This window comes from Talpa occidentalis, unplaced genomic scaffold (genome assembly GCF_014898055.3).
Source record: "Talpa occidentalis isolate TD23 unplaced genomic scaffold, MPIMG_talOcc4v2.1 talOcc4.17, whole genome shotgun sequence".
NCBI classification, from domain to species: Eukaryota; Metazoa; Chordata; class Mammalia; order Eulipotyphla; family Talpidae; genus Talpa; species Talpa occidentalis.
In genome coordinates, this window is record NW_023601754.1 from 52,202,931 (window position 1) to 52,213,762 (window position 10,832).

The following is a 10,832-nucleotide window of genomic DNA, read 5'->3' on the forward strand; positions in this document are numbered from 1 at the left end:
GGCCACGTGTGAGGGTGACTGGTGTCCCCGGACCTACCAAGCTGTGCGCAGAGCCACTGCGTGCCGGCGGCTGGCGGTCTGGTGCTCCAGCGCCCCGTCCCCCAGGGCAGGGCGCCGCGGCCACGGGGGCTCAGCTCGCCAGCAGCCCTGACCCTGGCCCCCGCTCCCTCCTGCTGCACGACCTGTCACGGCCACGGGCTGCGAACCAGGCCAGGTGCTGGGCCCGTGTCCCAGCCACGCAGGCCGAGCGGCCAGCAAGCACCCAGGGTGCGGCCCGCGTGCCCCCGGGCTCCCAGCCCCGGCGCAGCAGAAATAGCAACCACCAGTGTTTGGAAAAGATGCGTCTCTTAGGGGCGCAGGCCAGGGATGGGGTGGGGTCTCCAGGGGCCGCTGGCCCGAGGGGGTGTCTTCCAGGGGTTGCTCGGGAGGGCTCGTCGCACCTCCGGTGCTCATGAGGGGTCTGGGGGAGAGGTGCCCTGTGCTCGCCAGCCCAGGGGTTCCCAAGAAGGTGCCCACAGGGCAAGGAGGTTTCACATCCCGCAGGTCAGAGCCGTGCTCTCTTGCCCGCCCAGATCTGGGCTGGGGGCGCTTGGGCTGACAGTCCAAGGGGTTCAGGTGTCTAGGGGCACCTGGCCAGCTTCGGGGTGCTCCCTGATGCCAGCACCGTGGTGAGCAGAGGCCTGTAGGTTCCCAGCGCCAAAGTTGCCAGCGTCTGGTAGGGAGGGAACACCCCTTCTCAGCTGCTGCGGGGGCAGGTGGCCCAGCACAGGGGAGGGGTTTGGGGGCACCCTGTGGGGCCCGCCAGGCAGTGCTGGGGACGCCAAGTGGCTGTGTCTCACCCCTGACTGGGAAGGGGCTTTGCCCGAGGGCGGCCGCTCCAGGTGGGGGAGGAGCCCGGGGCAGGGGACACGGGACGCCCCCACTTACTCTGGTGGGCAACGCCCTGGGCCAGAGAGTCGGCCATGGAGGACAGGAGCACCGTGCAGTAGTTGACCTGGTGGGGAGCGGCGTCAGGGAAGCCCCCGGCCCCACACAGGGCCCAGCATGGCAGTGGGCACCCACCTGCCCCTCTGGGCAGTGACTCTGCACCCTGGGACCCCTCACACCCCTTGCCGGCCACAGCTCGAAGGAAGGGGCGGAGAGCCTCTGGAGGCGCGCCCCCCTCTACAGCAGCCCAGCCCTAGGAGGGTGCCCAGAGCCTGGAAGCCCCGTGGAGGGTACTGGGAGTCCAGTCCCCAGGGTCCCTCCCCAGGCTGCCCTCCTGTGGAGCCCAGCTAGAGCACCCCACTGCTGGGACGCGGGGCGGGGCTGTGGGGGAGCCGGAAGGGCGCCCACCTGTGACTCCAGCCGCCTGATGCGCTTGTCCTGCTCCCTCAGCCCCCCCAGGTACTTGGCCACGAAGTCCACCCTGCGGCAGAAACGCCTGCGTCCCTGGCTGCTGACGGCCGCGGGGTGCTCCCGCCTCGGGGAGTCTCCCGTTCTCATCCCATCGCCAGGGCCTTCCGCTCAGCCGGCCCCGTGGAGGCTGCCGGGGCGCCCGAGCCCGGGCTGCTCTCGCCTTTCCCAGCTCGGGACGTGGGCACAGGGCACTGGAGCCCCCCCGGGGGTGGGTCTCCCCAAACCCCGCCCACAGCCTGTTTCCCCAGCTCAGGCCCCGTGCCTGCAGAGAGGGCGCACCCCAGCTTTACGGCAGCGCGACCCCTCGGTGACGGGCAACCTGGAGGCCGCGGCCGCGCACCTGTGGGCCGCCTTGCGCAGCAGCTCGCCCTGGCTGTCCTTCCGCCGCGCCGCCAGCTTGCCCAGGAGCTCCTCCTTCTGCACGGCCTCCCACGCCGCCACCTTCTGCTCCAGCGGCGGGGGCAGCTCCCGCTCTGCGGGGACAAGGCCGCTGCCGGCTCGGCGGGAGCCCGCTGGGCCTCAGGGGGGGCCCCACCCCCGGGGAGCTCCCGCCGCCTATGGGCCACGGTGGACACGGTCTGGGGCGCCGGGGGCTCAGCCCCCCTCCCCGCCGCCCCGTCCTCACCCAGGCGCGCCCGCTTCTGCTGGACCCCCTTCCTGAAGGCCCGCTTGAGCACCAGGCTCAGGTGGCTGAGCAGGATGAAGGGCGGGGCCAGGGCGGGGCGCTCGTGGTACTCCACGATCAGGTGGTAGCGCTGGAACTTCCAGAACGTGTCTGCGTTGCCCTGCACCACCTGGAAGGTGTAGCTGGGGGCCGGGGCCTTCAGCACCCGCCCTTCTCCGGGACCTCACGCCACCCGATTCTGCACGGGGTGTGTCTGGAGGGGGGCTCACCCGTCGCGGCTTCCGCTCCCCACCTTCACGGACACGGGGCGACTGCCCGGGCAGCCCCCCCCACCCCTCGGCGTCGCCCCACTCGGGGCCAGGCCCCTCCCGCCAGGGGTGAGCAGCCTGGCAGCCCCTCCCCACCCCGGGCAGGCCCGCAGGGCAGCAGGCGGGCACCTGAACATGGCGATGAGCAGGTTCATGAGCAGCACGTTGGTGACCAGCAGGAAGGCCGCCAGCAGCAGGATGACCAGCCAGTTGGCGTAGAGGTTGGGGCAGGAGGGCGAGCCTTCCAGCAGCAGGGGGTGCACAGAGCAGTTCACGCGGGCCTCTGGGGAGGCAGAGCGAATGGGCTGGGGCGCCCCCGGCCCTGGGGTGGGGAGCTTGGTCCTGGGGCCACAGGGTTTAGAGGATCGTTTGGCCTCCAGCCTGAACACCCCCACCCTGGGGAGCCAGAGCCCTGGAAAACCCGTGGCTCTGCCTCATGAGCTCTGCCGCACGCTGTCCCCTGCGGCCACGGCTGGGCCAAACCCAGGCCCCTGGGAGTGAGGACAGGACCCTACCACCCCGCAGCAGGGGAGCCAGTGCCCGCCGTCATGGACACCGCGGGGCGGGGGGCCTGGATACCAGCGCCCTGGCATGGTGGACACAGCCCCCTCTGGGCCAGGCCACAGCCACTCCAGAGAGCCCACCCCTGGCGGGCCAGCACCCCAAAGGGCCGTGTGAGCTGCACAGCACGCTCCGTCCCTGCCCCTCACTGTGCTGCTCCCCATGCCCGACCCGCCCTGCCCCCACCCCCAGCGCGTGGGTCTGGTGGCCTGGAAAGTCCCTAGCCCGGGCCTGTCTGTCCGGTGGGGCCAGGGCCCCTGTGGGGTGACATGTGGAGGTCAGGCGCCAAGGGACCAGCTGGAAGGGCCCAGACCCCAGGCCCCAGGCAGGGATGGACAAGGGGCCCCCGTGTGCCTCTCCTGTCCGTCCGTCCGCCTGGCCCCCAAGCTCGGCCCCCCTCAGCCTCCCCAGCAGGCCAGCCCCACACGTGGCTCCCCCCTCCCCCACCCCGCCCCTGGGGCCAGCCCGGGTCTTCTCCCCTCAGCCAGCCCCGCACCAGGGCCTCGTGACTGCAGCCCTGCGCCTCGGGGTCCGCCCGAGTGCCCCACCCGCCCACGTGCTGACCGTCGATCTCGTCCAGGGGGATCTGCCCGAAGATCTGCAGGTAGGGCCGGTAGAGCACTCGGCGGAAGATCCACTCCAGCCGGCTGTCGTGCGGGTGCAGCAGCGCCTGGGTGGTCACGCCGTAGGCCACGAGCCACACGCTCAGGAAGAAGAGGAAGAAGAAGACATCCTTCATCTGCGGAGAGGCAGGCCCGCGGCGGGTCAGCGGGGGGCCAGCGGCGGGCCAGCGGGGGTGGCGGGGGCCTCACCATCCGCTCCACGATGATGATCTTGGGGCCCAGCTGCTTGTGGATAGCGAAGATGTGGATGAGCCGCAGCGTGAACACCATGAAGTCCATGGCCAGCACCGTGCGGCCCGCCTCGAAGGCCGAGGGCAGCATCCTGGGGAGGACGGAGGTGGCGCAGCTGCTGTGAGCAGGCGGGGCCCCGGCGCAGCGCAGGGGCCAGCCACGCCGGCCCGCGGCCTCCCCGCAGCCGGCCCGGACCTGCAGATGACGCCCGCGACGAAGAGGAAGATGGCCACCATGTCGCACTTGTTCCAGTTGTCCTCCACGTAGAGCGTGAACTTCTTCACCAGGTGCGTGTCCTCGTCCGTGAAGAAGCCCTGCCGGGCACGGCCAGAGCGCTGTCGGGGCCCCGCCTCCAGGGGCAGCCGCGGGCCCGGCGGGGTGGGGGTGGCGGGCAGGCAGGCAGTGGGGTGGGGCCAGGCAGGAGCTGGGGGCGGGCGGGGGGGGGCCAGCGAGCTGGGCCTGCCACTGACCTGCCGGATCTCCTCCAGCACCAGGGTGAAGACCCAGAAGTAGAGGGTGACCTCGGGCCCCGAGGGCCCCTGCGGAGGCGGCCTGAAGTCCAGCAGCAGCACGTAGGTGAACAGGAAGAGGAAGGCGAAGTACATGACCACGTTCCCCAGGAACACCGTCACGGGCGCGCCCCAGAACTTGCGCCAGCGGGTGAGCAGGAAGGCGGCCCGTGGACCCTGGGCACCCTGAGCCCCGGGCTCCCTGGCTGGCTCCTTCGTCCTGGACATGAGGGGGCCACAGCAGTGAGGCCAGCAGCCCGGCGCCCCAAAGCCTCCTCGCTGCCCGGGAGGCCAGCCCCGGCCCTCACCCCGGGTAGCAGAGCAGGCTTTTCTCTGTATCCAGACTGTCCAGCTCCTGCAGGTCCTCCGGGCCCGTCCTCAGCGGGGCCTCCTCGCTGCGAGCACAGGGACCCTCAGGACCCAGGGCTGGGCACCCGCTCACCCTGAGTCCCCGGCCAGCGACGGCACAGGCAGCCGGGGCTGAGCGCGCGGGCCCTGCGGACACAGGGTGCAGAGGCCCTGCCGCTGTGCAGGGAGCCCACGGCCCGGGGACGGACCTGAAGGTGATGAGGTTGGTGTAGATGAGGGCCGGGCAGAGGAAGGCACCCAGCAGTCGCAGAATGGGGGTGCCCGAGGCCATGTCCCCCCACCAGATCTTGGTCAGGAAGGCCTGGAATAAAGACACGATGCTGGCCTCCCACCTCCACACTGGTGCCTGCCTGGCACCTGCCTGTCCCAGCCTCCCCGTGGAGAAGGAGCTCCTGACGGGCAGGCTCTGGGCTCCGGGCTCCGGGGCCAGGCGGGGCTCTTCCGGGGGGGGGGGCTTTTCAGGAAGGAGCCTCTCTGGGCAGCAGGGGGAGGCCGCTGCTGTCCCCCGACCCCCGCAGCCTGCCCGGAGCCCACGGCTGACCTGCACCCCGTCGTGGGCAAAGAAGGCCTTGGTGTCGGCCTCGGTGGCCAGGTGCAGGCAGGTGGTCCTGCTCCAGCAGCGGTTGCGGCGCACCAGCAGGGCGAAGGCGCGGTCCTGGTTGTTGCTGTAGCACTCGGAGAAGAGGTCTGCAGGCGCATGGGCTAGGAGGCGCTGCCGGCCCACGCCCCGCCCGCCCGCCCGCCCTGCCCGGGGCCGGCAGCCCTGGGACCCTGCATGTCTGCCCGGCTCCCTCCACTGTGTCAGGCTGTGCGGCCTCTGCCCCTCCACCGTCCCGGCCGGTTCACACAGGCCTGCCTCTCTGCCCTGGGACTCGGCCCCTGGGGTCGCCTGGCGCCGCGCAGTGGCTCACCCAGGGCCAGCTGCTCGTACTTGGCCTGGCACAGGGCGCTGCCCGCCTGGACCTGCGTCTCCAGGTGGGACATCTCCTTGAGGATCTTGCAGGCAGCGAGCGCGGCAGCCACGCCCTCCTGGCCCTGGAAGTTCGGGGCTGAGGGGCCATGCCACCCCGCCCGCCCTCCTCGGGGTCCACCCAGAGCATGCCCCCCCGGCTTCCTGAGAGGGGGGCTTGCTCACCATGGCCCAGAAGTAGGTGGCCATCTCGTGGCGGCGCTGCAGCACGGCCCAGAGGAACAGGTCCCTCCAGGGGTTCTCGCTCTTCTGGCTCAGGTCCAGCAGCCACTTCTGGCCCGCGGGCCGCCTGGCTGGGCCCTTCTCCTGCAGGGCCGAGGCGTCAGGCCACCCAGCTCTGCGGTCCTCTGCCCCGAGCTCCTCACCTCCCATCCGCCGGCCCCACCACCCGCTGACCGCCTGGTAGAAGCCGCGGCAGGCGTCGTGCAGGAAGTCCTTGAGCAGGCGGGAGACCTCGTGCAGCGAGAAGGCGGGCTGCCCCGAGGGGGGCTCGCGGGGCTGCTGGGCGCCCAGGCCAGCCAGCGTCAGGCGGCCCTCCTCGTGCTTGCGCTGCAGCAGGTCGAAGAGCAGGCTCTTGGGGGGCACCGAGTGGTAGAGCTGCTGCAGCCGCCCGTAGGTCAGGAAGTCGGCCACGTCCGCGCCGTTGTCCACAAAAAGCCGCACGAACTCGGGCTTGTTGCTCACCAGCGCGTCCATCAGCACCTCCTCCAGGTGGCAGGACTGATGGGCGCCGCGCGCGCGAGCGGGAGAGATGGGGTGAGGGGGGCGCCCGAGGAGGGGTGGCAGCCGGAGACCCTCTGCCAGGGCCAGGCCCCTCACGCAGATGGCGCGGCAGAGCCCAGGCCCCGCCAAGCGGGTCAGCCGGTCCTGCCTGGCCCCGGGATGAGGGGGGTGCAAGGCCTCCCGGGCCCCACCCCCGCCTTATCCGGGCCAGAAAGGACCCCCAGCGGCCAACCACTGCCCGCCCTGCCCCGCGCTGGCCTGAGGGAGGCAGGATGCGGCCGCTGGCAGGTGGGCACCTTCCAGTCCACGTCCCCGTTGAAGAGCTCGCTCCTGGCAATGTCCACACGGTCCCAGGCCACGGCCAGCTTGAGCTCGTCCAGATAGTCCTGCGCCTCCTGGCTGTGGCTCTTGCAGGCTGTGGGCCGACAGCTGGTGGGCAGGTCCCCCAAAGTGGGGCTTCTAGAACTAGGCGCTGCCCTGGCCCCTGGGCGCCTGCCTCCAAGGGGGCAGCACAGGTGGAGCATTGGCAGGGCTGGTCAGTGTCCGGAGTCTGGAGCCGAGGCCAGGCCCTCCTGATGCGGGGAAGGGACACCGCAGGGCCCGTCTTCATGGTGGGGCCTGACCTCTGGGCCAGGACCACGCTGACACTGTTGGGTTTCCGGCCCAGAGAGCCTCCGCCCCTGTCCCCCACTCACCCAGTGGGGTGCCAAGCCCAGAAATGCCCACAGTGCAGCAGCACAACGCCCAGGCTGAGGACCCCCGGTGGCCACGCGTGCAGGGCCCTGTGGGTGCCCACCTTTCACCAGCGCCTTGAGGATGACGGTGTCCAGCTCCTCGGAGCCCTCCTGCTCAAAGTCGTACACCGTGAGCAGGTGCTGGTGGGAGGTGATCGTCTGCAGCTGGGGCCACGGGGCAGAGCTGTCACGTGCCGGCCGAGGGCCCCCGGCCCTCATACTTGGCCTGGGCGGGTGCCTCACGGCTCTGCCCCACGTCCCCCCGGCCAGGGACCCGCCACCCCTGGGCCAGGGAGGGGTGGGCCTCGCCGGTGGGAGGGGCTCCTACCAGCTCGGTCCAGCGCACGATGTCCACCCAGGAGAACTGCTCCCCAGGGAACTTCTCCCTAAACTGCTTCTCGGCCACCTGGGGCACCAGGAGGTGGGGCTGGCTCATCAGGGCGGCCAGCACGTCGGCGATGCCCCCTGAGCCCGCCAGGACCAGCCACGGCGCCGCGTGTGCCAAGGCCCTGGAGATCCTCTGCAGAGTCAGAGGGGAGGGGCAGCCCCGTCAGCACTGCCTGGGCCCCGTGGCCAGGGCGCCCGGCCCTCCCTCCCCGCCGCTCCCCTACCTCCAGGACGCTGGGGTCCCCGTTGACGAGCAGGCAGAGCACAGGGATCTCGATGCTGCCGGTGCCTGCGGACAGCGCCGTGAGCGCCCGTGTCCGCGAGCCGCGGCCCGAGACCCTCCTTGTGGGGCAGACGCTGGCCGGCAGGCGTTCCCGATAACCGTGGGTGCCCGCTGCGCGCGGGGCCCTGCTCACCCCGCTGCCGGCGATGAGGACGCCCCCGGTCCACGGCCCGAGACGGCCCCTCGTGGCTGAGTCAGCACCCAGCGGCCCCTTCACAGCCGCGCCCGGCCCAAGGCTCGTCCCGCCCCCGCTCTGCCCCCGCCCTGGAGGCCCTGGGACGCCAGAGGGTGACCGTCCGCCCCCCGGGAAGCCAAAAGTGAGAGCCGGGGGTTGCTGCGTGGGGGCCTGGGCTCGCAGCGCGGCGCCCCGAGTGCCGGGGGTCCTCGTGAGTCTCGGTCCCCGACCGCGCGCTGGGTGCTTTGGGCGGTTCCTGATGGTCAAGGGCACCGTGCGTTTCCCTGGTGCTTCCTGGCACCAGCGTCCGCCGGCCCGCGGGCCAGGCCCGTCCCGGGCAGCACTGCCCCCTGGTGGCAGCGCACTGCCTGGCGCCGTGCACCTGGCCACAGCCCACGAGCTCGTCTGGAAGCCGGAGCCGACGGCCAGAGGCTGGAGCGCGGGCTGGCGGACGGGCCCTGCGGGTGCTGGGTCACTGCCTGGCTCCCCGGGCGCCCCGCAGCTCAGCCCGTGGGTGCTTCTCCCAGAGCACGCTGCCTGCCCCCCGTCCGCCAGTGGCCCCCCCGCCCTGCCCACACGGTGCCCCTGCGCCCCCCAGGGCGCCTCACCCCCGTAGCTGGCCCTCTGCTCTGAGATGTGCTTCTCCAGCCTCAGGCGCAGCTCCGTGGCTCCGTCCCCCGCCCCGGGAGGCCCCGGCTCCACCAGGATGAAGTGGGAGTGGCTGTTGTCCAGAGGGCACAGGGGGCCCTGAATGCCGCCGTCGTCTGCGGGGTACTGGACGGGCCTGTCCTCCTGGACACCGCGCACACCGTGAGGCCCGCGCAGGCTCCCGCCAGGCCTGTTCCTGACCCCAGGTGAGGGCAGGGCTGGGCAGGTGCGGTGGGGCTGCAGGCGGCACGCTCTCCCGCGCGCCCGGCCGCTGCTGGCCTGGCCTTACACCCCGGGACGCGGGCGGGCTGGGCCCTGTGGACGCGCTGGCCGTCCCCGCCTGCCCCCTCCTGCCTCGCCTTTCCTCCCCCTCCCTCGCTGCCCTTCTCCCCCTCCCGCCTCCCCCCCTCCTGTGCCAGCCTCGCCCGGCTCCCTCCCCCTCCCCCTGGCCAGGCACAGGAGGGGGCCCCCTGAATGATGAGGGGCCAGTGGGTGCGGTGAGGTTGTGCTGGCCTTGGCGACAGCTCGTGGGCCCTTCCTGCCTCCTGGCCCTGTCCCCAGCCCCAGGCCGCGCTGCTCTCCGTGGACCTCACCTGGGCGGCGTCCAGAAGCTGGCGGTGCAAGACGTGGGGCAGCGAGGCCATGCCGACGGTCACCACGCGGGCCTTGGAGGACGTGCTGGCCAGCGAGTGGTCGCGGACGGCCTGGCCCACATGGCGTGCGAGGCCCACCCGGAGCGCACTGGTCAGGATCCAGGCCCCTGTGTGGGGGGGGGTCGCTGTGCCATGCTGGACCCCGCGGGTCTGTGGAGACCCCCCACCCCCAGTGTCGGAGTCCAGCTGCTCCCCCGAGGGAGGGGGCAGCCCTGGGCAGCGCCTTCGGTCACGAGCGAGGCGCCGTCACTCCGCGGGGGGGGGCACCTGTGCTCTGCGCTGCCTTCACCAGCCCCTTGCGCAGGACGTCCCGCAGCCAGGCCTTCATCGCGAAAGGCCGCTCCTCGCCCACCAGCGACACCACCAGGTTGGGGGCCGGCAGGTGCCACTCGGCCAGCAGGAGGTCAAAGAGCACAGCGGGGGCCACGCAGCTTGGCACCTTCACGAACTGCAGGGCGGGGCGGCGGGAGCCTCAAGCCCAGGGAGGGGCACGGGGCGCAGACCGCGGGCCGAGCGCAGGGTCCGAGGCTGCAGACCCTTCCCGCGCGCTCAGGTGGCCAGGCTGGGCTGCCCGTGCCGGGGCCCCTGTGAGGCGCGGGGACACTGGGAGGGACCTGGTGTTTGGGGAGCTGGGCTCTGCGTTCGGGGAGCTGGGCCGGGCTGGGCAGGCGGGGGCGGGGGGCGCCTACCTTGCCTCGCTTCTTCCCAGACGCGCCAAAGTCGATCTCGCCCCGGCACAGGCGCGGCCCCCACCCTGCGCCCGCCTCCCCGGGGCTGCGAGCGCCGGTGTCCCTGGCGGCCTGAGCGGGGCCCTCCCTGCAGGGGTGGCGGACCTGAGCCCGAGCTGGGGCTGCCAAGGGCATCAGCCCCGGTGCCTTCCCACCCGCCGCCAGCCCGGGCTCAGGCCTGTGCGGGCTCCAGGGTCTCCCACACAGCTGACCCCCTCCGGGGCGGGAGGGCTCCTCCGGCTGCGCCCCTACTCACCCCGCCCGGGCCTCGGGCTGGGCGCTCCCGTCGCCACTTCGGCGGCTATGGCCTGGGGCTCCCTGGAAATCCCAAGAGATGCAGAGGGGTCCTGTGGCCTCGACACGCCCCCCGCACCTGGCAGCCCAGGTGGGTGGCCCCAGGGCGGGCCACACGCAGGAGGGTGGCCAGCCTGAGCGGGTGCCCGCAGCTCAGCCCAAGGTGTGGTCCAGGGCCGCCCCTCCTTGCCCAGGCACCCAGGGATCTGGGGAGGGTGAGGGGCCTTGCCAGGTGGTCCTGAGAGCCAAAACATGCGCCCCAAGGCCCCCCACCAAGTCAGGGCTTCGCCCCCAGCCCAGCCCAGCCCAGCCACGCGCCCTCCCGCAGCTGCGCTCAGGCCCTGGGGCCCGGCGTGACAAGGGCTCAGTCAGGCCCCTCCAGCCCGCCGCGTGGTGCCAGCCCTGCAGGGTCTCCCCAACCTGACCCCCACCTCTCCTGCTCACCTGCTCCACTGCCCGCCTGGAGCCCACCTTCTTTTCTCTGCACCCTCACTGGGGGCTCACCTGCCCTGGCCCCAACCCCGAAGTTCTCTGTACAGCCCTCGCACCCCGTTCTGGGAGACTAGAGGGCCCGCGCCCTGACCTGGAAGCAGCCCACGCGCTTCACGGCCAT

At 72.4% G+C, this 10,832-nt stretch overlaps 1 protein-coding gene across 1 annotated transcript; it reads right to left on the reverse strand.

Annotated features, from left to right (window-relative positions):
• Nucleotides 1–311: 311 nt before the first annotated feature.
• On the reverse strand, nt 312–10,832 carry TRPM5 (transient receptor potential cation channel subfamily M member 5). Its single transcript, XM_054697545.1, has 26 exons — nt 10,803–10,832; nt 10,182–10,243; nt 9,887–10,013; nt 9,465–9,645; nt 9,138–9,304; nt 8,505–8,688; nt 7,663–7,727; nt 7,380–7,571; nt 7,114–7,216; nt 6,614–6,732; nt 5,994–6,314; nt 5,760–5,939; nt 5,536–5,659; nt 5,166–5,311; nt 4,813–4,925; nt 4,564–4,650; nt 4,217–4,475; nt 3,942–4,060; nt 3,705–3,837; nt 3,457–3,631; nt 2,461–2,614; nt 2,024–2,205; nt 1,739–1,871; nt 1,336–1,408; nt 928–994; nt 312–712 (listed from the first exon to the last, which is right to left on the reverse strand). The coding sequence occupies exons 1-26, from the start codon at nt 10,830–10,832 to the stop codon at nt 612–614; spliced, it is 3,597 nt and encodes a 1,198-aa protein (XP_054553520.1). The 3' UTR covers nt 312–611.